The sequence below is a fragment of the Poecilia latipinna genome, unplaced genomic scaffold (assembly GCF_001443285.1).
Source record: "Poecilia latipinna isolate Pla-1442-1.1 unplaced genomic scaffold, P_latipinna-1.0 Scaffold715, whole genome shotgun sequence".
NCBI lineage: Eukaryota > Metazoa > Chordata > Actinopteri > Cyprinodontiformes > Poeciliidae > Poecilia > Poecilia latipinna.
The window spans coordinates 193,989-221,667 of NW_015113331.1; the positions used below are offsets into that span (position 1 = coordinate 193,989).

General features: G+C 38.1%; 1 protein-coding gene across 9 annotated transcripts in view; it reads left to right on the forward strand.

Annotated features, from left to right (window-relative positions):
- LOC106955203 (disco-interacting protein 2 homolog C) overlaps positions 1–27,679 on the forward strand; it is a 174,151-nt gene that overhangs the window by 98,068 nt on the left and 48,404 nt on the right. For 7 of the 9 annotated variants that reach the window (XR_001426521.1, XM_015045241.1, XM_015045242.1 and 4 more), the window contains exons 3-11: positions 3,636–3,746; positions 6,067–6,192; positions 8,594–8,908; positions 14,249–14,341; positions 16,742–16,909; positions 17,916–18,035; positions 19,157–19,354; positions 24,060–24,151; positions 27,429–27,539. Coding sequence is in view for 8 of the 9 variants with exons in the window: in XM_015045241.1 (XP_014900727.1) it covers positions 3,636–3,746; positions 6,067–6,192; positions 8,594–8,908; positions 14,249–14,341; positions 16,742–16,909; positions 17,916–18,035; positions 19,157–19,354; positions 24,060–24,151; positions 27,429–27,539 (1,334 nt within the window). In the remaining variant the exon portion in view is untranslated. The remainder of the gene's footprint in view (positions 1–3,635; positions 3,747–6,066; positions 6,193–8,593; positions 8,909–14,248; positions 14,342–16,741; positions 16,910–17,915; positions 18,036–19,156; positions 19,355–24,059; positions 24,152–27,428; positions 27,540–27,679) is intronic. The other 2 variants (XM_015045239.1, XM_015045240.1) reach the window with 1 other exon arrangement.

Sequence of the window (27,679 nt, forward strand, 5' to 3'; positions counted from 1 at the left end):
AGTTTTTAAAAACTAGAGAGAACTTCCTAGAACATGCCTGCCAAATCACACTGAATCCAGACACTGCATTCCCAAAACTGTTGCTAACTAAGGAGAACAGAAAAGTGACATTTGTAAGCGAAGAACAGGAATACCCCAACCACCCAGACAGGTTTATTTACACCTGGCAGGTCCTGAGTCAGCAGAGCCTTAGTGGCCGCTGCTACCTGGAAGTGGAGAGGAGCGGGAAGGGAGTCATGGTGGCGATGGCTTACAAAGGCATCAGCAGAGCCGGGGCCTTCAGCGACTGCATGTTTGGACAAAACAGCACCTCTTGGGGTCTTGATTGTTTTCAGAATAGTTGCGAGTTCAGACACAACAAGAACAAGACTCCCATTCCGGGCACATGGTCCTCCAGAGTGGGAGTGTACCTGGATTATAAAGCAGGTATTCTGGATTTCTACAGCGTCTTTAAAACCATGACGCTCCTGCACAGAGTCAAGACCACATTCACCGAGCCGCTCTACGTTGGACTCTGGCTGTCAGATGGAGCAACTGCTGAGATCTGCAAACTGGTGTAGAGTGGGAGTTTTAGACTTTGGGCTTTCAGAACTAAAACTGGGATGTGACCAGTAAGTGGTGTATGAAAGTAAGTCAGCTGTCCAGTCAACTGTGACAAGAAGCAACTTGACATTCTGTATTTCATCAATGACTCTTATGTCATTTTGCCTCTTGTGGTGAATTTTTAATTTCACACTTTGACATTCATTTTTTATATTTTTACTTCATAAAATGGAAAAATATTTCAAACTATTGCAATAAAACTACACAACTGGTTTTCTGCTTGGCATAGGGTTTTTAAAAATGTATTTATTGCTTTTTTCGACTGTTACCACTTCTTTTTTGTTTTTCTGTAACTGTTGCTATTTTGCCTCATAATTTTCAAAATAAAAGACTTGGACTGGAGCAGAAAATTACAGTTATTCTTTATTTTAACACTTTTTATTTGTTTCTGCATTTGTCAAAAGTTAAATCTTTCCTTTAGTATCTGCATGCTGAGATAGAAATATTCACACACAAACTTATGCAGTAAAGAGCATTAACTTTTCTATCAGCACCTCTTTTACTTCTAAATAAAAATGTTTCCTTGTAAATAGCTATAACGATCATGTAGTTTATAACAGGAGAGATTCTTTATTACACTATAATAACTGTTCAAAACTAGTACATTGAATGTAGCATCAAAAACCAGTTTCAGCTCCTCGAAATATGATAAAATGTTCAGGTTGTGATTCAAGACAGAAAAATGTAAACTTACGCAAATCAGCTCAGAACAGTTCATCAGTCTGGATTTGGTCCAGAACTTGATGTCTGGAAGGTCCTTTAATTTGCAAAACAAAACCTTTTCAAAATATTCTTAAGTACATCGTAGGAATATATAAAGTAAATGAATAAAAAGGCCATGATTGCAGTATTAATTTTATGTGGAAGAACATTAACAAACTGTTCTGTCTTTCTGAACAGGCTGTGTGTTTGTGTTCAGTGAACTAATGATTCATTCAGGTTGCTGTTCGGCATTCCTTTCATTGTTCATCTGAGAAAACATGAATAATGCAGCCACTCCAGCTCAGAGCTTCAGAAGCTCTAGAAACGTGTTTTAGTCCAGATGAAATAAGGCCTGTGGAAAAGTTAGCACAATGAAACTGGAAGCTACTTTTTTCTTGTCTACTGCTAATAAAAATCACATCCAAACATTTTATTGTCTAAAATGCAGTAACACAGCTTTGGTTTGAAGCAAGGGATGAACCTTCAGCTAAAGAAGGCAAAGTCTGTATACTCCAGTTAGCAATTAATCAATTACTAAATAGTTGACAATTATTTTAGCAATCGATTAATCATGATTAATTGATCCACCACGATTCTGGATGCTTTTTTTATCATTATTGATTGCTTAGAAGATACATCATCACATCTTGAAAGGTTTATTTATGGCCACTTAACTCTTTATCATAAACACTAATAGCAGCAAGTGAACTACTTCCTTGTACTTCCCAGCAGTGGCTGTAGTGGTATGCAAAGAATGTCACCTGTGTGACAGCTGGGAATTTTTCCCTGCATCATGCATTCAGGTGCCGCAGAGTCCAGATGTCATAAATGTAATGAGCTGTGATCAGGTGTCTGACTTCTATTCACTGGAAATTCTTTGGCTTTGTTAGATTTAAAAACCTTTGAGTCAAGATGACTCTACTCTAACACACAGAAAAATAACAAGATCAGTGTACCAGGATATATTTGACTACTATTCAATATTTAAAATGGACATATTATACAAAATTCACATTTTGCATGTTTTTGTACTCTGGGTTTCCACTCCTTCTAAAAACAGCTCAAGTGCTAGGGAAAAAAAAAACTACACCAAGCTGTTTTTTGGAATTGCATTCATGTTTTTTGTGTCTGGAAAATGAGCCATTTCAAAAGCTTTATGATTTTTAAATCGCATTCGGTCAGCAACATGCCGTTTCCTAGCAACCCAAGCATAGCTCCAGCCCATTTAGATGGCTGGTTTTACTGCTGTATGCGCTGTACAATGGCTGCTGGAAGAGATGAGTGTGTTGTTGTTGACTCAACATCCAGAAACCACTTGCTGAATTCTTGATTGTGCAGGAGGCTCCATGTCTGCTTTTCAAAGATGTATCTGTTCACATTTGCACTCAATGTTGAGTTGGGGGACGCGGCCAGCAGCAGCTCATTTGGATTTAAAGTGACAAGAGGCCCTAAAATAGCTCATTCTGAAATTAGGACTGAGCATACTGAAATGTCATTATTTAAGATTGGTTTTGTGCAAATAATGCATTGAAAATATTTTGTGTAGACCATAGCAGTCTGCTTGGATAAGGAAAACTAAGGGCAGCTACTCTGACTCTGGAGAAGAAGCTACTCTGACTCTGGAGAAGAGGGGAATCCATCCATCCACCCACACCAGAGGAAACAAGAGAGCGAGGAGTTTCCCAGACTGATTCCTCTGCTGCCTGGTAGTCATTAAACGCTTGGCTAATCAACTTTTAGCTTCTCTCCCGAGCAACAGCGGCTCTCCGAGGCGCTCTGAGAGCTTTTAATGAAGACGGACGAGGATGGAAGTGTGAGGCGCGGACGGATGGTCGTAGATCATCAGCGGCTGTGGAGAAGTGGTAGCTGTCAGTTGCAGTTAGGTGGTTATAATCAGACTTATTGATTGGTGTCTGCAAAGGAGTTATTTCTACATCTATGGATGCTTAAGCAAAATATTTGAGGGTATCACCACTAAAATAAACAATAATAAAGTACTGTTGTGTTTTTATAACTGACTGGACATTAATTTGTTTGATATAATTGCATTAGCTTCCAAAGCAATAAGAGTTTAAATTCTTTAAATAGTTTGGTTTCCTGGAGCTGTTGCATTCCTTGTGGGTTTCAGAGGACTTCTAATAGTTCCTCTAATGACTAATCGTGGATCAGAAAGTTTCCACACCTGACACCAACACAGACTGGTTAAACCGTAACCCTGTATTGCACTGATATTTTCAGTTTTTTTCCTATTTCCACTTTTTAGAGTCTAAAACTTGCCAAATGAATCTGTAAATTCTAATAATGTTCATTATCACACCTGACTGTTCCAGGAATGGATCCCTCCATGGGCCAGGAGAGGAGAACACCGGTCACCCCCTCCTCCTCGTCCCGCTACAACCGCCGGCGGTCGTCGGGCTCCAGGGATGAACGCTACAGATCAGGTAGATAAACATCTGGACTGCTGCTGCTTTCAGATGAGTTATTTCATTGGTTGCTGTTCAATTATCAAACAAACCCAATTGGTCTGACTTTCATAGATTACTCTGATTGAAAACAGAGTAACCGTTTAATGATCTGATAATATGACCTTTTTTTAAAGAGAACCTATTATGCAAAATTCTAATTTTTCACATTTTTATGCTTCGTTTTGGATTTATACTGCTTCTAAAAAAAACACCCAGCTGTTTATTGCAGCAAGTTAGTATTTTATGGCCAGGCCCATTACCTAGCAACCCAAGCTGAGCTCCAGAATGTTTGGTCAGCTGGTTTTACTGCTGTAAGCGCTGTACAATGGCTACTGTTGTTAGTGCAGGAGGCTCTAATTTTGCTTTTCGAAGATGCAGAGCTGTATAATTGCGTGTGGGTTCACAGCCATTTTCACTTGCGAGTGTAAACTTTGTGTTGTGTGGATTTAAAGTGACAAGAGGCTCTTTTCATTCTGAAAGGAGCTCAAAATGTGGTGAGCATGTTTTGTATAGGCCATACGTTGCTAGGTAACGTCACATTCCAGAAGTTTTTGAAAAAACTCATGTTGCAGACTCCAAAATACATGAACTTATTGCCAAAAACCAGTTGGGTCTTTTATTTATTTATTATTTCTTTGAAGCACTTGGGTTGTTTTTAGAAGCTGTAGATCTGTCAGTGAATCTCATTCAAAATAAAATGGTAAATTAGAGCTGGTGATGTTTTTGGCTTTTATGAAATACCTGCAACACTATTATTTTGAGCTTAGATGCTAAAGATGAGTTTAATCTCAATCTTAATTGGGGACAAAAATCTTTTAGGTATTATATGGAAAGGGAAAATCCAGTGGGACATTTTTAACAACAAACTCACTTCTACGCACTCTGCAGTCAACCTCAGTCAACAACAAGACAATAAAAGTTCAATTGAGATTGAAATTACCTCCCTTCCCCTACAAAAGCACACACACATGCCAAGTAAACACACATCTGAGAGCTGCATTCATCCTAACTAATGTCTCACTTATGTCATTATGGAGCAAACGGTCTCTGTATCGTCTGTCTGTCGTCGTGTTTGCCTTCTGCAGACAACAGGCTCCTCTCAAACAAACCCAGCTGTGGCTAAATCAGAACACTTTATCTCGCTGCTAGAAACACTCATTTACAAAACATCCTCGTCTACTTCTGCCTGAACTTAATCTGGTTGGAAAGCACCAGGCCTCATGGGAGCTGCTGTCAGCCGGGGGATGGTTGTGTACGAAACTGGATGTGAGAAAATGGGAACATGGTGTTGATTGTAAAAGGAATGCTGCTTCATAAAGGCTGGGTCATAAACCCGCTGGTGATTCCTGCAGAAAGCTGGAAGTCTTTTATGTTTACTCTGCCTGGAAAATAACATTTAAATGTTTTGCAATGAACTTCAAGTGAATGTTGTTGGGGAATTTTGGTTTAGATCCTTTGTGGTTGGTAAATTATCGCACGTTTCCATGTTAGACATTCTCATTTTAACAGAGCAATACTCTGTTTTTCTCCTCTTTTAGTTTTGTTTTCATATACGTCATTGTTTTTTAAAATCTCTTGTTTAGATGACATGTTAGGGTCATTGTAGATAGAAAGCAGAAATTTCTGAGCTCAAAAAGTTGTAAATTTGCAAGAAAAATCTCAAATGTTGAGAAGAATCTTAAAATCTTAGAAAAAACTAGAATATTTTTAAGCTAAAAAAAAATCTCAGAAATGTTCTTTCAAAACAAAAAGAACTTTCTGAGTTCAATAAGATGTAAATTTGCCCTTAAAAAAACATCTGAAAATTTCAGTTTAATCTTAGAAATTTTCTAGAAAGAACTTTGAAATTTCTAACCTCAGAAAGTTGTAAATTTGAAAGAAAACTCAAATATTGAGATTAATATCAGAATAAAAAAAACTTGGACATTTCTGAGCTCTAAAAGTAAAAAATGTGCAAGAAAAAAGCTCTGAAATTTTAAAATTAATATCTGAGATTTTCTAAAGGAAAAAAAAAAGACATTTCTGAGTTCAAAAATTTGTAAATTTGCAAGGACCCCCCATCCCCCCAGAATTTTTCCAATTAATCTTCAAAAATTGTTTTTTTAATTAATTAAAAGTCTTTTTTCTAAGCTCAAAAAGCTGTAAATTTGCAAGAAAAACTCAGAAATATTAAAATTAATATGATAAATCTTCTTGAAAAATCTGAGTCCATTTTGTCTACTAAAGCTGCCAGATTTTTACTTCTTCTATTTGTCCTCTTCACTGTAAAACCAAATTATTGTGAATGTGTTTCCAGATGTGCACACGGAGGCCGTGCAGGCGGCCCTGGCGAAGCATAAGGAAAGAAAAATGGCGGTGCCGATGCCGTCTAAGCGCCGGTCGCTGGTGGTCCAGACCTCCATGGACGCCTACACACCACCAGGTAAAACTAAGCTACCCAAAATTATTCATACAGTTGTGGCCCAAAGTTCACATGGTTGTTGTAGTTTTGGGAGTGGCCCAACCTGAATCTGACAATCGAGGGAGGGAAATAAATATTAGGGTGATGGTTAGGAGGAGTTCCTACCTCAAAGTCAGACCAAAACATAATTGGATATCGGTGGAAACATGATTAGTGATGATCAGTAAAATTGTTTGATTGCTGTAATGCAAACTAAGATTGTTCCATTCATATTAATGAGTTTAGGCCAGCCAGTTTGAATATGTAAATAAAACTTTTTTGTCAAAACTAAACATGTTTGCATCATTTTGAAGTATCAAATTTGAAAAGGTAGATAGAAATTCAAAATGATCTCAATTTCACAAAAAATGTTTTTTTCGGTGGAGTTTGCTTTTTTCTTTTTTTCAAAAAGAGTTTATGTGCTAAAGGGGAGATGGAAACATTTACCGAATAAGTTATGATGTAGCAGTTTTTTTTTTCTATTTTGCAAAAACCTAAAATGTTTTGTTCAAAATTCACTTGACAAGTGGATGGAAACACAGCTGTAATACAAAACCTTAAAGTGGCACTATTACTTTATTTTATCTTTATCATGTCATAATATCATTCCCTCATCAAAAACAAACCTTACTCCTTGTTGTCATCACTCCTGTTGCTTTGATTTTTTCATTCATGTTTGAGAAATCCTTAAATCTCCATGGCAACCATTCAGCTGTACAAAACACCTGGGTGGACCTAGCCCCGCCTTCTAGGCACAGCTCCTCCCCTACCGAGCTCCTTCAGACTAGCCAGCAGCAATTAGCAAACACTGGGTGTAACTACTGAGCTCATTATTGGAGCTGCTTCTTAGTGAAACAGTGGTAAAAACGTCATTAAAGGGTTAATAGAGGATCCATGTTGGGAAAGTTTCAGGGCGTTGCGTTGCAAAGTCAGGTTTCTTTTAAGTCACGTTTGCTACATAAAGCATTTTATAGCAACTGCAGGTAACAGGAAGTGGACCACACTCACTTATTTAATGCTATTAATGGCACAAAGTATTGAACTTCAGGGCTTCTTTGCTGCAGAAAACAGGTTTGCAGTTTGTGTTTTTGAAAAGCGTCTTCGTCCACTTTGTTGTTCTGATTCGTTCACCGTTAATAAACTCAAACCTGGTGAAGAAAACCTGAGGCCCATTCTGGTTCTTGTTGGAGATCATCAGCTTTTATTTGCCTCAAGATTCATTAATAATCTGCTGGTTTATTTATTTAAAGTTTCTTTGTTCTCGTTTGAGGATTTCGAAGGCCAAAGGGAGATGATCCAAAGGCCCTCGGGTCGTATTTTAGTGTTTGTTTTTTTTTAACTATAAAAAAGGAGAAGATTTTCAGCTGCCAGAATCGACTGCAGGCTTCCTGGATCTGTTAAAAGAAGAGACGGTCTTCAGTGAAATGCGTTGATCATTTTCCTTTAAGGGCAAACATTTATGCTCTCAATAGGACTGCAGATGTTTTTAATTGGCTCATCATGCCAAATAACATCAGTTATAACATATTTAAATACTTTAGTATCAGAGTGACTTCATATCCAGCTCATTCCTGTTTTTTCCTACTTTCATTTACTTACATTACAATTAAAACTCATTGCCTCCTGGTGTAAATCAGCATAAAACAGGATTTTTTCAGGCAGAAAGTAATATGTAATTTTATGTGCTATTAGTGGGAATATTTTACTATTTCATGATTCAATTTAACAACGATTATTTTGATTCAAAGCGATTATTCATAATGATTTTTACTTTACTCTATAGATGTGCAAATGATCCTACTGCAGTTGGTTTTGGAAGACAGAGTGGCATTAATATAAAATGTTAAATATTAATATCAATATTTTAATATTAGACTGAATTATTCCCTCCATGCAGCTTCCATTTTGTTTTTACAGACAGTGGAACAAGTACTTTCTTATTAATATTAATTAATATTTCACTTAAAACAAGCTCTTTCTGAAACATTGCTTGTAAGTTAGTTTTGTCCTTTTTCAAGTGTATTAATACATTTCCACTAGAAACCTTGGTAATATTTTGAGTTTTTGCCGTGTAACAGAAGGAAGTATATTCTGGAAGATTCTTCATTTGAATCCTTTAAAATGTAAAAATATGACATGTTTACAGACAGATTTAGACGCAGTGAACATGTTTCTCCATAAAACTGTGATTCTGTATTTTAGCCACAATCAAAACTGAGAGTAGATGTTTAAATTATTCAATAAAAATGCACCTTTTTAATTTTCTTTCATTATCTCAGACTTGTGAGTTTTTATCAGACATAAAAAATTAAACTTAGTGGATGATCCAGAGTTTATTAGCATTAGCTTCTCTGATTGTCTCTCTTCCTGGTTTCTTCCTCAGACACTTCCTCTGGATCGGAGGGCGAAGGTCAGGGCGACGAGGACGTAGGAGACGGAGAGGAAGAGGACGGCGGAGGAGGCGGAGGAACGTCGTCCAGCAGGGAGGGGAGCATCAGCATGGAGCACTGGATCAGCCGGGCGGTCCACTCCTCCACCACCACCACCTCCTCCACCGCCTCCTCCTCCTCCTCCTCCACCCGCAGCGGGGGCAGCGGGGCGGCCGCGGGCCGGCTGGCCGACGTCCTGGCCCAACACGTCCACATCTCCGCCCAGCACCACCTCCGCCACCACCGCCATCATCACCGCCACAAGACAGGTGACGCCTCCGCAGCCGTCAAGGTTTCCACCCCTTAGATCCTGACACATCCTGTAGGAGGTTTCAGTTTCAGATTTGAAGTTTTTGTCATATTTTGTGAGTTTTTGATGAATTCCTGCAGAAGATGAAATCGGTTAAGATGACAGCAAAAAATGAAGCAAATGAGGAAAAAAAACATGTTTAAATTGTATATTTATTCATTCACACACAAGCCTGTCACGATAAACTCTGCAGGACGATAAATTGATAAATTATTGCGATAAATTGTCAAGTCATATAATGGCAAAAGCAACATAATGCAAGAGCATTTTCAAAGTTCAAGAAACATTAAATTCTAATAAAATTTAACACTGGTCTGTAAAATAAAACGGCTCCAATTTACGGTAAAATACCAGAATGTTAACGTATAAGTACAGATTTTACTGTATTTCTACCAAATTTTGCACATAATTGCTGTAAAATCTGTATTTATACAGTTTAATTCTGGCAACCACACTGTAAATTAGACTTTTTAAATATCCAATAGAAATAAACAAAAACAAGTAAAATTAAAATTGTCCTTAAGAAAAGGACTAGTTAAGACATTGAAAACATTTTTCAGCCAGTTTTTGAGAAAAGAGAAAAGAAAAGAGAAAACTGATAACTCATACAAATGCTTTAATTTATCATGTTTATCGTGTGATGAATTGATTTTTTGCTTATTGCAACAGGCCTAATGACTCTTAGCCATTTTTGTGTAACTTTATTACCAAAAAAATATTTGTATTTGCTGTGGTCATGAGTTCAAATTCTGACCTGGGAGTTTTGCAAACTAAAGTAATTTAAACCCAAACAAACATTAAACTGCTGTTGATCCTGGTTATCAGACAGTGCAGTAAACTCAGTTAATAAGTCAAGTAATGTTTTTGTGTCGGACCTTTCAGCTACTAGCTGAGAAGACAGAGTAGATGTAGGATTACCACGTTATGTAATCAAACTCTGGTCTGCCTACAAAGTCGGTTTCGGTTCGGTTGAAGTGAACTCTGGTGCGGTTCGAATGCCAATGTGATCACCAAGTGGACCGGAGACCGCTTCTAAAACAGGAAGCAGACTACAGCTCAGGGCATTCTGGGTAAATACAACCAAAACAAACATGCTAGGCTAGCGCTAGCAGGAGAAATGGCTCAACCAAAGACAAAAGAGAAATCCTCCAGCCGCTGAAATCTGCCGCTACAATTTTGTTTAGATTTTGTGAAGAAAGAAGTTGCGTTCAGTGTCTCTTTCTGAGGTTTTCATGTTGTTCCTTCAGTGGTTCCTGCTGCAGCGCCCCCACAGGCAAGGAGGGGAACAGCTTTTTAATTAATTTGGTTTGTTTGACTCAGTGCAGTGAGAAAGAGAATCTCAGCAGCTGAAAATGCATCAAATTTAGCAAAGTGGGTCCCCAATCCAACCGAACCTACAGGACTATCAAGTGGGTACAGACCATAAAAATTAAATAATATTTTAGTGTAATTCTTAGTGAGATAACACAGGAACATAATGCCAGAATGTCAGTCTTCTCGCAAGTGTTCACTTAAAGTTTGGCCCATTCCTCCTGAAAGAACTCATTTATATCAGATTAAACTTAAATGACACCAAAGATTTTGATGAACCCAAAAAGTTAATTTTAATTTGTAGTTTCCAAGTTTAAATCTGCCCTTGAATTACAGAGTGAACCCGTTCAGTCGGTGCACTCTTGTGGTAAATTGATATTCTTTCCACTTTCCGGCTCAGAATAATAAACTGGCCATTTTCATGTTGCTTTCTAACGGAGTTAAAACCCATCAGGACGTTTTGAAGGTCTCGGTTTCGCAGCAGCCTCCCTCCAGGTTATTTTTAGCTGTTTGCAGTCGAGCTTTCTAATAAAAGTGAGTGGATCTGCTTTCATGAGGGAGTTGGGTGGGCTTACTGTTCAGGCTTTGATGTTTATTGGTGTTAACTGGGAGTGTTGGATGGGAACTGGTATTTATGTCCCTGTGTACAGGGTGTAAATGCAGGTTTAACAGTGAGCCTGCTTCCTGTTTGATCGAAACGCTCCAGTTTGTGACGTCACACATTAGAATAATGTTATTTCTCAGTGAAAACAGACTCAAAACATCTGATGTAAAATTTAAAACAAAAAAGCACTTGAGCTGCATGTTTTCCTTCTTTTATATCTGTGTTGACAATAACGTTTTGGACAAATTCATCCTTCTTTCATACGTCTAGATCCACTTTTAACTCTGAAAATTACCATTCCAGATTGTGTTGAATGCTGGGATGTGTTCATATAGTGCCTTAACAAAATATTCACACCTCTTGAACTCTTTGCACATTTTGTTACAGTGGAATATCAGCTGTTCAAATTTTTTTCCTAACATAACTCTAAATTATTTGCTGAAAATTTGTCTATTTTTGGATTCTTTTGTAAATATTTGAAGAAAAATGCGGCTTAGGAAGCTTTAATACGTAGCAGCAATACTACTTGCCATTGGTTGGCGTTTCGCAAAACAGCCAATCCTGGAGCCCCATTCATTTTCTTGATGCTGATTGGCTGAACCCCAAAACGCCGAGATATGGAAGACTGTTAGTGCTAAGATTGTTTCCTCTGTGCGAACTGATGCATTATGAGGTTTATCTGGTGTTTGAACTATTAAAACAGCCGTTTTTTAGGGTTAGGTGCTTTCTTATTAGCTTCTGCTAATTAGAATATTGGTTTAGCGCATTAGCATTATCTTACTCTAAGTTTAAGTTAGTGCAGGTGCCCTAAAAATGATAGAACACCTTGTTTATCTTTCACTTCACAATAATGGTCTACCACATCATACAATTGGAAATTCTTGGTTGTAATATTTTTAAATAAGAGAAAGTTTAAGGGTTATTACTTTTGCAAGTCCCTGTATTGAAGGGTTTTACTAAACTGTTAGCTTTTCGCTTGCCACCAGAAAACAGAAGGGCAGAAAATGATTTCAGGGCAGGTATAAATTGCCCTGCAGCGGCTCCATAGCTCCTGTTGCCACCTTTTTCCTGTCTCTTGCTGTGGCAGCGTCATGACTAAACACGCTGGCAGACGTTTGCTTGTTGTCACGCCGGCGCGGTCGGTCTCCAGCTCTGGAGATACTGCACAGAGCTTCCTGCCAGCTCCACCCCGCCAGCATGCGGTGGTGGTTCTGCGCACGCCGTTCGTTTGCTGGTGTCTGTGTTTGTTTGGAGCTCATTCCCGCTGATTTCCTGCGTCACTCTTCCCTGCTGGCTGAAATTAGTGGAAAGTTGTTTCCAGGGAGGCAGAAGCAGCAGAAAAGCATCGAGACCTTGACGTAAAAGCACTCAGCCGACCTCGGATAAATGAAACAAGAAAAACAGGCGGTGAGATGGGACTTAGAGACTAGTTGAGTTAAAAACACTGCAAAAAAAACAAAGCCTTACCAAGTATTTGTAATCTATTTTATAGTGAAAATCTCTTATTTTAATTATATTTTAATCGTGCCAACATACAAGTAACATCTGCAAGAAATAGGCAAATGATTTAAGCTAATAATAACTTGATATTGGCAATCGTTTCACTTAACAAGATATTTCCACCATGAAATAATCTGCCAGTGGACCCAGTACATTTTCATCAATATCAAGGATTTATTTACCTAAACTAAACTCCTATATCTTGTTGAAAGGTTGTCTATAACTTAATTTTGTTTTATTTAAAAATATTTTAAGATATTTGCACAATAACTAGATCAACAAAATGTGGTAAAATTTTGTTTTTGCAGTTAATCTGTTAAAATATCAACAAATAGCATTCAGTGACTTCTCTTTACATGGATGTAATTTGGGATTATACAGATATTTGATAAAACATTTTGTTCTCATGCATCCCCGATGAGTCGGCAACTTTTACAATCCAGAGACATTTTGGGCCTCAGTCCATTTAAATGAAACACGTTCAGACCCACAAATGTTTTGAAAAAGGCTATTTATAATTAATTATTATAAGTATCTAGGAAATCTATTTTTTAAATAACCACTGTTTTATTTCTGTTTTGAGAAATAACATCCACTATGTTAAAAAATGCACAGTTTCCATCTTGATGAGAAAAATAAATCTAAAAATACTTATTTTGTAGAAATTGAGTTTTATCTTTCCATTATTTGTTGTTATACGTTTCAAAACATTAGTTCAGTCTGTGTTATCTTTAGCCAAATTTATTAAGAGTCATTTTATAAGGTCCAAAGAGCCACTTGTTCAAATTAAACAGTTTTAGATGAGCCAGAAATAATCCGGTTCTTTTTGTTGGAGGTTATTTCTGTTCACCTTTGACTCTGTCATGACCGGAGATAATTTAGAGCTGATTTTTAAATGTTCAGGCCTTTTCTGAAGGTTTTAAGATGTGTTTGAGTTATAACCGGTGTTATATCTGAAGTTATGGAGGTCTTCTACCTGTCCACTCCCTCACATCCGGCCTGCTCTGTCTCAGACCTTGGAGCTTTAATTTGTGGCTTCATCTGAGGGAACGGCTTTACTGCAAAGTGCTGATGAATGACTCAAGGTTCGGCGTTATTTATGTTCTGATGGACGGCTGTTTTACTGTTGGAGTGAAGCTCTGGCAGCTCCGGGGTTTTATTATCCAGCTTCAAATGTTTCTCCTTCAGAACTGCAGAAACATGGAATCCAAGCCTCAAAATGTAATCTTTAACTTGTTTGGTTTTGTTTTCTGAGATCATTTTCATTACAGAGGATTTTCTCTTCGCAGAATCCAGATGTGTTGAGATGTTCTGCTTTTCATTTCCATGTTTTAGGTCAAAGCTGGAGGACACGGTTGTCCAAAGGGCGGCCCGTGGGCCTTTTGTGGCCCCTAGACTGACTTTTTGTGGTCCCAAACTGCAATTCAAAAATTATACAAATTTGGCCCGTTGATGCAGATAGAGACTTTTTAATTCGTAATCAGAGTAAAAGTTGTTACCAACATAATTTTCTTAGACAGGAAAATGTAAAGTGCAACACAAAGCATTTTTGTGTTTTTATCACCAAGTTTTAACAAAATTAAGACCAAGTTTATCCAGACTTTTACTGAAAAGCCAAATTTTCTGCACCCGAATCAGCTTTTATTCTTGCTTAAATTTGGTTAAACCTATTATAAACGTTTTGAAAAAAGTGACCCAAATCCTGTCCTTATTGCTGGAAGTAAATGTATTCTATCAAGACCAAAAGAAACTGAAAAACAGATGCTTTTTGCTATAATACAGCAAAAATGCTAAATCTGCTGCGGTAACTATGAGCGGTCAGTGTCTTACTGAACGGCTCTGCAGGCGCCTAGTTTCAAGGTTCCCTCCGCTCTTGTTCTTCAGGCCTTTTAAGCCACCTCTCCTTGAGGAAGAGGAGGAGGAAGGCAGAGCCGGCTGGTTTGGTACAGAACGGGAACTCTGAGCCTCGGCGCTCCGGTAAGTCTGAGATCGGAGAATTTTCCAGCCGATCTCCTGCCATCCTTTGGCGCCGATATGGATGTCGTATTTCCCGTTTTGCTGCTCAGTTTCCCCTTCCACCCTGATGGTTGTTTCCTGAATCCCTTAGCTTGTAGCCGTGTTAGCGTGGAAGCGCTAATATCAATGCTAATTCCAATAGCATTGAGCTGCTGATGCATGAAAGTAAATAAAAGCTGTGAATTGTTGATAAAGATCAACAATGTTTTGAAGGCGTTTAAAAACCCAGCTCGCAGTTTCCCTCGTTGTTTTCTTCTGTTTGGTGTTTATTGATTTGAGTATTTCTGCAGCATGTTTCTGTTTTCAGAGCAGCTTCATCTCAAATCAGATGTTGGAGGAATGAAGACTGTCTTCCTGCTGTTTGTCTCTGTTACTTAAAATTATTTAGATTAAGTAAAAAAAAAATACATACATAGTTTCTATGGCAACTAAAAATGACAAAAATTGTAGTGAAATGGACTCCGGTTCAGCCAAAATAACTTATCAAGGTTTCTCTGCACTCTCTCTAACTGAGGCAGGTTGAATCTGTCTTTGGGAGACAGACCGGCTTATTGGTATTCCTGCAGTGAACCAGGCGTTCCTCATCTTCATCCTCAGCTGACTCTCATCTTCGTCTCCCAGTCGTCTGACGAGGTTGTTGGAGTTGCACACGCTCATTTCCAGACAGACGAACTGCGCCTGACTTTCCGTCCAACAGCCCAGATGTTGGAGAGGCTGAATGTGCAACGCGCTGCAGTAATTAGCATGCCCGTCCTGCATGCAGCGCCGTTATTATTCAGCGCAGGTCCAGACGAGATGTTCTGTTCGTCTGGCCGTCTACGGCACGCTGCGTCATTGCCAGCAGACTCCCGTCTTGTTTTCGGGACTTTTTTACGACCGGTCGGATCGGTTTGGGCTCAGATTTCAGCCATCTGAACAAACAGGGATGAGCTGAACTTCCTGAAAGCATCTCAGTGTTTTTTAAGCCTCAAGAAGGGCTAAATATTGTTTAATTTTAAACATTTCCATTTTGAAATTGCTTTTTTGTGTCACCATAAGAAACAGTTGTCAATATTTAACCAGAAATAGGCTAAAATATTAGCAGCAAGTCTTATTTTCTTTTTTACCTTATAAATGTTGCTTCATTTCTATGAATCTTTACTACCTTGAACATGTTTTATGTTCATTTTTCTGTTTCAGGGAAGTGAAAAGATGAAGGGAGAGTTTGCATATAAATCAGTAGAAACTGAAGATTCCTGTGAAACTCTAATCTGAGATTTTGAAGTAAAGACATGAGTGTTGGTTATATTTTTCTCTCTAATTCTGAATCACATGTGAGAAATAAGATTAAAAGCCGGATTGTGTCTGAGAAAGATATAAGAAATTAAATTTTACTCTCCAGGGATCCATTACCATCAATTAAAGATATTTTTCTCATATTTAATTTAGTGCCAAATATTAACCACAGTTCACCGTTGTAATAACGTGTGAGGAAATTTTAATGCAGCCGCAACATAAACACTCCAGTTTGCTGAATATCTCTCCGTCTTTTGCAGATAAAATTCACATTTTCACTCATTTCAGTTTAGATTCATCTCGTCACAGTCCGTCTGGGAGCGGCGTCCGGCAAAGGGAGGTAAACACCGTTTGATGCCGTTAAACCGCGGTCGAGCTGCATAAAAAAAATAAAACTGACGCACATGTGGAGAGTCTGAGGCTCGCTGGAGCTTTGAAACATCAGAAACAGAAAACGGTTCCTAAATGTGGCAAAAATGGGCTGAATATCGAAGGTCTGAGGAGAAAATTGAGTCTTTTTAGTAGATTTTCAAAGACAGGAGCTGCTGCATTCAGGGGAAGAGTAGGACTGTTGGAAATTAGAGCTTTTATTAGGAAGCTTTTTGGTAAGGTGGATTTTCACTGAATTGAGTTTTCTTTCTGCTTTTATTTTGATTTTCTTAATTTAAAATCCGACTTTAGCAGCTTTGACTGGCTGGGATTCGAATATCGAACCTTCTTGCTGTTTGCTTCATTTCAAACCTTTATCCAAAATAAATAAAACAACAGAAACAACAAATAAAATAAGTTATGAAGTCTAACCCTCTGCACCAGACTGAAGACTTTTATCATCGGTTTTGGTAGAAAACAAGAGAGAAAAGAGAAAAACGATGATAATTCAAATGGAAGTTATTCAGTGTGTTTTAATTTATCATTGATTTATTGCTAATTGTAATAAATCTCGATTACAGACCCTGTCTTGATGAGCATTCGCTCAATAAAACAGTTTTTCCCAATTTTCTGTTTAAATTCAGACTTCAGGTTCAGCAGCAGCTTCCTTCATGGCGCAGTGCGGTTGGTTCTGACTCGCTCCAACATCTGTTTCAGAAAACCACTCTGCACCCCCGGATGTGACCGGCTGCACCAACAACACGGCCAACACCACCGCAGACGGGATCCAGGTGGAGCGGGGCCCACCCGGCGGCGGCGGCGGCTCCGCGGCCCAGAGGCAGACGCCCAAATATGGAAACGCCGAGCTGATGGAGACCGGAGACGGTGAGACGGAAAAACCTGCATGGCGTTCATTATTTTTCTTTAAAAACTTTGTTTATCTGACTCACTGGAATGGTTTGTCTTTTTAGACATGTTCAAACTGAAATGAGTCATAAAAATAAAAGAGAGAAATCCAAAGCTGGATTTTACCTGGTAACAATCAGCTAATTACCAGATTTCACTACATTTATTTCAGGCTTTTAATCTCTAATTGTAGAAAAATCATTAAAGACTCTTATTTATTTGGCACTTTATCTTATTGAGATTAATAAACATTTCGGGAATAAAGAATAAGTCTGGAGTGTAAGTGAGGAGGTTTCAGTTTGTTTTTTAACTTCATTTAAAAATCCATGTTGGTAAAATAGGAGTAGCTTTTTTTCCTAGAGTAAATAAAATCTGTTTAAATTAACCGTGTTTGGGGAAAACAAAACATTTTTAGAACTACATTAGCATTGTTTTACAGAACAGGATTAGGGCAACTGGGAAAAAGGAGAATTCTGACTTTAATCTTAGAATTGTGACATTATTCTCAAAATTATTTTTTTAAATTTGATAATTGTGACTTTAATATCAGAATTTGTCTTGAATTATGACATTAAATCTCAGAGTAATCTGTAATCTCAGAATTATGATTTTTGTTTTTGTTTTAAATCCCTCTACTTCCTGTCGTCTTTTTTGTGGTTTCCAGCAGTAGCTACATCAGGTTGTTAATCATGTGACTCTCATGATGCAAAAAAGAGTTTTCATTGCAGTTTTGCAAAAAAAAAAAAAAAAAAAAAAACTTGTGATCAACTATTTTTTTTCCAAAATTGTCCATTGTTTCCATAAAGCAAATTTATTTTCAAAATAACAAATTGCGTAATTCTGTGGCCAATAGAAACACACCTGCAGCCTCAGCCTTTAATCTCATTTTGATCCTCTGGTTGTTCTGCTTCGTTTGCTATGATTTGAGGTAAAACTCCAGGAAATCTCAGATTAAACCTCAGATTAAGCTGTTTTTGCTCTGCAGGTGTTCCAGTCAGCAGCAGAGTTTCAGCCAAGATCCAGCAGCTGGTCAACACGCTGAAGAGACCCAAACGGCCGCCGCTCAGGGAGTTCTTCGTCGATGACTTTGAGGAGCTCCTGGAGGGTAAAAAGAAAATATTTAAAATTCTCATAAATCTAATCCCAGATTGGGATTTACTGCCTTTTTTCTTTCATTTTGTTTTACAACCAGCATTTGTTTTACCTCATGAAGCCGAAAAATACTTAATTCAGACAAAATCGCCACATTCCCTGGACAAGGCCGAGCCACGCTGATGAATATTTCCTTCTGCTTTCAGTATCAAACGCTGCAGAACCAGAAGTTAATTAATAATTTAAGCATGAATAGTAAATGTTTGGCTCAGTGCATTGTTAAAATTCATCACCATGGATGAAACATGTTTTCATTAAAATGCTGAGTTTGCACTTTAAGGCCTTAAAAAGCAGGTTAGTTCATTGGATGATTTTCTTTTGCTTTTAATGTATGAACAGACACAAAAGGTGCTGCTGAATTTTCTGAGTTTAATTTGACACAATCAAAGCTCCACATGGCCAGTGGTTGTGTTTAGTTACAGATGGTAGATTGTCTTTGTCTTTGAAAAATAACTTCAGGGACTAATTGGATTGGATCAGTTTGGGAAAGTTTAGAGAAATGAGGAGAATCGTAGAAAACAGCTACAAATGGCAAGATGATTGGTGGAAACATCTGGACAAGATACACTGCAAAAACACAGTGTCCTACCAACTACTGCAAATTTCTTAGAACACTTTAAATGAGACAAAAAAAGTAACTTCTCAGCAAGAAATACGAGCTTGTTTTAAGGTCGTAATTCCTTAAAACTGATGAAAAAATAACTAGTTTCACTGGCAAATTGTTTCACTAAAAACATGGGAACAATATCTTGTTATAAATAAAATAATCTGCCATTTGAAGTATCACTTTTTCATCAATATTAAGGAATTATTTACTTTAAACAAGCTCATATTTCTTACTGAAAAGTCATTTGTAAGTTAAATTTATCTTATTTCAAGGTACTATGATATTTGCTCTAGAAACTTGATCAAATTACCTGGTAAGATTTTGTGTTTTTGCAGTGCATGCAAACATATTTTTATTAAAGTTGCATGCCGCAGCCTTAATGAAAACACCACATTTACAAAAGATGTAAATCGTACGACGCCGTGACCTCATCGCGGTTCTTCTTCTGGTTTTTTCCTCTCCTGCAGTCCAGCAGCCGGACCCCAACCTTCCCAAAGCCGAGGGGGCGCAGATGGCGGCCATGCGAGGCGAGCAGCTGGGCGTGGTGACCAACTGGCCGCCGTCCCTGGAGGCGGCACTGCAGCGGTGGGGCACCATCTCCCCGAAGGCGCCGTGTCTGACCACCATGGACACCAACGGCAAGCCGCTCTACGTTCTCACCTACGGTAGGACGGCTGTCAGAAGATGGAAAATTATCCACCAAAAGTGGCATTTCTGTTCCCATGTCATCCTGTGCACTGCAAAAACACAAAATCTTACCAAGTTTTTTTAGTTTCCAGGTTAAATATCTTAGCACACTTGAAATAATACAAAACTAACTTACACATCAATCAATCATGTTTATATGTGTAATATATTTCAGCAGCAAAGCAGTTCAGAGTGATTATATTATAAAAACACAAATAAAACACACAGTCAACAACTGAAGCATTGCATTTTTCCAAGTGCAAAACAGATGGGATTATAATCTAGATTTTAAAACACCTCTTTGTTTCAGGTGTTTGTGGTGCTGAATGCTGCTTTTGTTGCTTCAGCAAGAAGTTTGAGCTTTAAGTCAATAATTTCTCAATATTGATCAAAAAGCATTGGTTCATTGGCAGATTTTACTCATAAGAAAACATTTTTCCCATAAGTGAAATAATCTGCCAATGGGAGTAGTACTTTTTAATCAAAATGAATTATTAGCTACTGTATCTTAAATTGTAAGATAGTTTTGTCTTATTTCAACTGATCTAAGATATTTGCAGTAGAATCTAGACTATAAATACTCTGTAAGATTTTGTGTTTTTGCAGTGCATGATCTAATTCTTCCTCAAGGTTGTTGTGTGGAGAGAAAAATGCTAAAAACAATTCAGTTTTACGCCGAGAGCTGATTAATGGAAGCACCAAACAATGCCCAGCGCCCGCTGCGGGAGCATAATTCCCCTAATGGCAGCCGAGCAGAGCGCTAAGCACATTAGCAACCTGTGAAAGAGATGTTTTAAAGAGTGCAGGAGGAGGGAGTGTTTGATTATTATTCATTTTTATTCCTTTTGTTTGTGTTTCTCTCCCAAACGTCCAGTTCTCAGAGTTTTCTTTAAATCAATTGCAAAGTGACTCATGCAAATAAGAACTTTTTTACAACCTCTGCAGCAATGAGGGAATTGCATCTCACTTCAGCGTGTAACTCACTTTTCAGCAGATTATAGGCGATAGTTTTAAAACTCTGACTGTTCCCATGAAATTCAGGTCAGAAACTGAAAAGATGCATCTAATGGAGCAATAAATAAATAGATTTAAAACAACTTTTGCTCCACTTCAAGGCACCACAGTGAAAAAGGTACACTTGTACAAACATGGCCTAAACATGCCATCCAGTTTGGAATAAAGTAATTTAAAGCGATACGAGCAGATAGCAACCATTTCACACAGCTCCAGCTTTCCAAATTAATTTTCTCCGGCTGAATCGCATTAAGGTCTTCTCTCAGGTTTGAGTTTCAGCCGGAGCCTGGAGATTGATTAGAGAAGCAAACGGCAGCAGAGAAAACGGCGTAAATAAGGAGATTTAGCTGCTGTGAACAGGCCGCAGGTCCTCATGAATTTAGAGCCAAACGTCCCGCTGAGCAGCAGAGTGAATGAAATGATCCTCACATCGCAGCGAAAGCACAGATTATCACACAGAGTCGCACCTGGAAGGAGAACAAGGTGAAGGGTTGCTTTAAAAACGCCTCGGACGTTAGAGTAGTGAAGGCTGGGTTTATGTCTGAAATGGTTTGTCAGCTTGGTTGCTGTAATGACAACAGCTTAGTTGTTTTATTCTATTTTTTAAGTGTGGCCTGCAAGATTCCTCAAGATTTATTTATTTTTCTTGGAACTAAACATATGCTAACAATTTTTTTTGTGCAATTAACAAACTATAAAACTGTAGTTTTTTCTCTTGTGCTCTGTTAAAAAGCAATAATAACAAACATTAGTTCCACCAACACTAAAATCATATACCAACATAATGTTTAGCAGAAGCTAACGCGCAATAACAACATGGTATTTAGGAAAAGCTAATGCTAAGATGCTATATCAACGCAGTATTTAGTAGAAGATAGTTAAAGTGCTATTTAATATTGTATTTCTGCTAAATACAGTGACAGATAGCACTGTATTTAGCAGAAGCTAACGCTAATTCACAATACCAATATAATATTTAGTAGAAGCTAAAGCTAAAGCCCAATAACATATTGGTATCTACCAAAGCTAATGCTAAATGGAAGCTAAATTTAACTGCTGTACCAACATCATATTTAGAGCAGAATAAGTAGTGAACACATGCTGTGAGCAGAGCTTGTACGGCGGTGGATCACTCAAAAGAAATCAAAAATGTTACTTTGAATTATTGGGAGAGTTTGGTAGAAGTTTCAGGCGTCCCTGCAGCTTTATGCTAGCCATGGTCTCAGGGGATTAGCATCGTTTTTCTCCAAGCAGCAGTTCAGGTTGTGTGTGACTGATGTCAGTGATGTGAGAGGCGTTTGCCCGCTGTAGATGATGAGACGATATGAGCGCTCACCAGACTGTGAAATGTCTCCAGCCTGCGTTCAGGAGTCGACCACAGGAGACAGAAACACGGTGAGATTTCAGCAGGTGTGTGTGTGTGTGTGTGTGTGTTGAATCTAAATCTCATCCTCCCTCTTTCCTCTCTATCTCTGATTCCTGTCGTGTCTCGCCTTTGATGTCGGCCCACAAAGACAAACTTGTTTTGTTTCCTTCCTGCCGAGCCGTCCTTCGCCCCCGGAGAACAGAGGGAATTCATGATGCCCACTTCTTCAACCCGCAGCTCATCCGCGCTGCTCTGCTGATAACCTCTCATAGCAGCCAGCAGAGAAACACACTTTGATTCATGATGGGAAAAGTTTCCACACAGTCAGGAGCCGAATTTCTCTGAGATTTAAATATACCAAGATATCAACTCCAAAATATAAGGAGGAAGTTTCAAACTTCCCTCTGTTAGCCACAAATGATCAGCTTACATCTGCTTGGTCATGTCAGGAAATGCTGAGTCACTTCCAGCCATGACTCAGAAAGAGATGGAAGAAACTGCAAGAGGCAGAATCGTCTGGTGACAATGCAGGAAGATCTCTGTGTGTTTCCCGTATTTCATGTAAGAGAGATGTGATAAAATAAAGAGTCTGAACTTCTGCTAGCAAAAGAAAACTAAAGATTAGGACAACTGAAAAAAAAACAACAATGTTTTCCTTAGATTTCTGGCGTTAATCTCAGAATTTGTTTTCAGTGGCCCTAATCCTCCGTAGGAGTGCGATAATTAATGCCACACTGACTGATTGTAGTCAGATTGGTAGAAACTAAACATACGAGGAAAGTAGGAGGAAGTTTGAGTCTCAGATTTTCAGATCGTTGTTTCATCGTCACATCCATCGTAGTATGTTTCAGATTAAACATTAATCCAGGATAAAACAGTCCAGATTATTTCCTTCAAGCTGTTGTGTTTGACAGAGTTCGCCTTTGTTTTTGTTTGCTTTGCGTTGGCGGTAAATCTGGAGGGAAATGGAAACAGCCGAGCAGGAAAGCTTCTCCTTGTTTTCCCTCCGTTAATAATTCAGACATGAAAACACGGCGATTTACGGCCACGTCCGTCTGCCGCCTTGAATCTCCAAGATCTCATTATCGTCTGTTCATTAGTTCTGACAAACACTTGGAAGAAAGAAAGAAAATCAGTATTTCACGCTGGATTGCTCATGCATAATGATATCAGTGTAACAGTTTGAAAAAGGAGCGGATGGAGCTGATTCCTTTGTTTGGGGTTACAGCTTTAATGAACGGAGCTGGCTGGCAGAATGAAACTGATCAGAAAGATTTGACAGTGTTTATTGGCTTCATGTGGCTCTGGGGGATTGTTAAAGTGACTTGCACCTTTTTCCAGATGGAAAAACTTTTTTTCTTTTTCATATTTTCCTCCTGAAGAGGTGAAAGGTTGATCTGTGTCACCTAGACATGTGTAACAGATCCCTCCTCTGGCCTTCATCACTTCTCCTGGTGTGTTGTGGTTTTTCAGTTTGACTGCAGAGCTTCTCTGGACTCGGCCGTAATTAAAAAAGCCTGTTGAGTTTATTTCACATTGAGAAATCTGTGATCATTTTCAAACCATTCCTCCCTCAAGACGCAGCATCTGATTGATCAAACGCTTTGGGATCGTCTCTGTTCTGCAGGATGTTGGATGTGGGGAGTGATGATGTCATAAAAGCTGGACACAAATGTCCAAAGTTTGTATTGTGTGCAATTCAACACAATACAAATAAAAACTTTACTAATTTTAGTCAAGGTGAAATTATAACCAACATAATGGAAAAAGTAAAGTACAACACAAAGTGTTTGTCTTTTTATGACCAAGCTGTTACAATGAGAGACTTTTCGGAAAAGTTGCCTAAATCAGCTTTTATTTTTGAAAGAAAGTGATTCAGATCTTATTTTTATAACTTAATAAATTTGTTCAATCAAACTTTAAAAGAATTTGAAAATAATTTGCTGAGAAAACAAACTGTCTTCAGTCAGAGGTTCCTTCAAATTCACTGTAACACAGACTGCTACAGGAGCTTTCTCCTGCCAACAGCCATCACTAGCTATAGCAACTCTGAAGAAATTTAATTAACATAAGTTACATTTAATTTCCCTATTTTTGAATTTTATTTAGTTTCTTTAAATAGAAAAATTTTGATTTTTCCTTTTTTCTACAAAAAAACAACAAAATCAGACGATTTTATTTGCCTGATTTTATTTTAATCCTCCTATTTTTATTTGTTGGCCTGTAATTGACATGTTGATTTTGGCCCACGTGACAAAACGCTGTAAGTATTTGTAACCTGCTCTGTTTTGATGTGCTTGCAGGTAAACTGTGGTCCAGGAGTGTGAAGGTGGCGTACAACCTGCTGCACAAACTGGGAACCAAACAGGAACCGCTGGTCCGACCCGGAGACCGGGTGAGTTTAAAGAAACGCGTCTGGTTTGCCGTCAAAAACGTCTCAACTTTAGCCTCTAACAGACAAAACTTTGCAAATCTGAAATTGTGCTGCCATGTTGTTTTAGTTGGAGGCAAAAGCAACACAAATCAGATTTTTTTTATTCAATGCGGTTTTATTTGTGCCACTTCTATCTGTGAAACTAAACACCAGAAGAAGACAGACGTGTGTTTTCTTTTTATCAGATTCCTTCGTCTTTTTATGATCTTGTGACGATACCGTCGGCTCCCGTTACTCAACAACTTTAAAATCCATCCATAGATGGCGCCGTTCATTTTTATTTACATAAACAGGAAGTGAGACGTTTTTCTGCACATGCGAGTCGCTTTGAGTTTGTAAACCGCTCAACAGAAGTCTGATTACGATCAAGTTTAATTAGCAGTATGAACCAGTATGAAAGTCAGGGGTGTTCAAAGTGCGGCCCGGGGGCCATTTGTGGCCCTTAGACTCATTTTGGGAGGCCCTTGATAGGGTTACACTCTAAAACAACAAACGGCTGATTAGCAGCAGATAACTGATCTTTTTTTCATGACATTAAAAGATGAGCAGCGTGTAGAAACTGTTAATCAGTTTGAATTAATCCCAGACACCAGACGTCATCGTTTCCTTCAGATTTAGACAAATCCCAGTGCATCTGGGTTGAATTTATGATTTTTATGTGACGTCGTCACTCAGACTTTTTAATTTAACGCAGCAGACGGCCGCTCCTCAGCGCAGAGCTTCCTCTCTCTGTCCCGTTGTGTGAACCCTTCGCTCAGGACATTAAGAGAAATTCAAACTGAAACGGAAAACGCTTCAGCTGCAGTCCTGCGTGTTTCTGATGTCATGCGACGCCCCGAGTGTCTGCGCTTCTTCGCTTTCATCTTTATTTTAAGCTTGATCTGGAGCTCAGCTGGAAAATGAGTCAAGGCTGACACAATGCTGGGCAACTCAGCGCTGTTTTAATTATGACTCCTCTGCTTTTTCCCTCCTGCTCTGTGGGAATTACAGACCAGCCTTTGTTAGCTTCAACACGCTGCTCTCTTCAAGGATAAATTAGTTTTAATGAAACACATTTAAAGGCAGATTCAGTTACCCTGAGAGCTGGTTATGGACTTTTTATCTGGTGAATTTTAAATTGTTACTGGAGGTTATTTAACGTTGTGTAATTCTCCATTTGTATGATTGAAGCTCGTTTTTTCCCAATTTTACCACTGAAGTTTATGTAAAATCTTCTACTGCAAAATTGTGAGTCGATTCCAGATTTTCAGCAAAAATGGTCAAAAACTTTGGGTCTAAATGATGCTAACTCCTACCTGCAGGTGGCGGTATTTCTTTCTGCTAACACTCTGTGCCTCCACCTTGATGTTCATGATTGATATGACAAGTAACAAAAAGTGACATTTATTTTAAAATGTATGCGCAAATATCGTAAAATTCCTTGAAAATATTTCCAAAGTAGCACAAGAAAATCTGTGATTTAGATTAGGAATAAATTACAGAAACATTTAGCAAAATCCTGGAGGAACTTAAATAATTTACATATTTTCTCCAATTAAGAACTAAAACAATATTCTGGTGAATTCTTTGCTTTTTATCTGCACAACAATGAATAAAACATATTTTTTCCATTTGTCTTGATGTTTAAAGTCACTTGAATTTTTGGTTCATTATTTTCCATTTTTTAAGTCTATAAAATGATTTTTAGAAAATAAGACTTTTCTTCAACACATTTTGCTGCTTTTAGCCAAATATGCTGGATGGGTCTGCATAAAACTCGCTAAAGGTTTCCATGAGAAAAAAGGAAAAAAATAAAGAAAGATTTTGTGTTTTAGCTAAAATTTTCAGTTTAAGAAGATATAAACTTTATATAATTAGAAAATTACCAAAAGTGTTTCTAAGGCCATGTTTTTGCCGTTCTTGGATTGCAGTCGGACCACGAAAAATTCAACCACCGATGGCCCACGCGCCGCACCTTGGACATCCCTGATCTAAGTTATTAAAACCTGAGAGAATTTGGGACCAAAAGAGCACAAAGCTGAAATAAAATAATCACATTCCAGTGATTCCTCTGCTAAAGAAGAAAACTAATAACAAAAATTTCACTTTTCAATTTGCTAAAGTATCAACTAATAATAGTAAATATTTTCAAGCAGATTCGCAGTGAAAAGGCGAATAAACCAAAGATTCGTAAGGTTGGTTTCTCTGTCTGTTGTTCCATTTTGCTGCAACACATTTTATATGAATAAATGATAAACCACACAACCAATCAGAGGCTCTTAAAAAATCTTTATTTTCTGTGTGTGATGCGTCCTCAATTATCTGCAGATGAATCCTGAGCGGCTCAACGCATCAATATCTGTTAACGCATCATTACAAGGCAGCTGCACTTAGCTTATAGCGCACAGAACATATCTACTGTAGTGATGTGCATAAAAGCATTTAAACAGCACTTCACTGGGCTTACTGGGAACGGCACAGCAGGCAACTGGAGCTGAACTGGATCCAATAAGGCAGAGATAACATGGTGCAGTAGCATGTTAGCTGCTGATATGTTCATGTCCTGTGTGCTTGATACACACGGAGACTTATCTTAATGGAAGTAAAACATTTACAATCAATAAAATCCTGCAGTAAAAGGTATTTAACAAGCTTACGGATCAGACAGAGAGCAGAACTGAGCACAAGTGAAGAGGCCATTACAAAAAAAACAAAAAAAAACTAAAACTTGTTTCCTCTGACGGGAAAAATCTAAACTTTTGGCATAGGGGCCAAGAAAGCACTGTGCAACTAAGAATAAAATTTAAGAAAAGTTTTATTTTTATTTATTTATTTTTTAAACCAAATTTCTTTTTATAAAATAAAAAATAATATAAAAAATCAACTGAACTTTTTTTTTTATTTTATTTTTTTTTTTTTTACAAAAAATACTTTTTTTTTAAATTAAATTTTTAATCTTTTTTCTTTTTCAAAGAATGACATAAGCAAATTGGTCATATTTTTGAAGACAACAGGAAACCAAACTGATTTAAGAGAAATGTTACAGAAATAAAAAACAGATACAGAGATGTCAGCGGGACATCTTCAGTTTTTATTTTTTCTTATTAAAAACCAAAAGTCCAGTCTGATTTTGTCCCAAACTCGTCCAAATGGCGACGCGTACTTTCCCAGTATCATCACACTCTAATGTGCGACTTGATCGACTTTCTTTCCTTCCAAACCTCATTTCTGTGACTCTGATTTCTCTCTGTGCCTGTAGGTGGCGCTGGTCTTCCCCAACAACGACCCCGGCGCCTTCATGACGGCTTTTTACGGCTGTTTGCTGGCGGAGGTCGTCCCCGTGCCGATAGAGGTACCGCTGACCAGGAAGGTGAGAATTCATCATGGATTCACTTTATCCGTTCAGCAAATGCTTCAAAACAGAAGGCATGAATTATTATTTAGGAAATAAGCTCCCAAAGTTAAGAGGAAACTTTGGTATTTTAACGACCAAAATTACAATAAAATCAA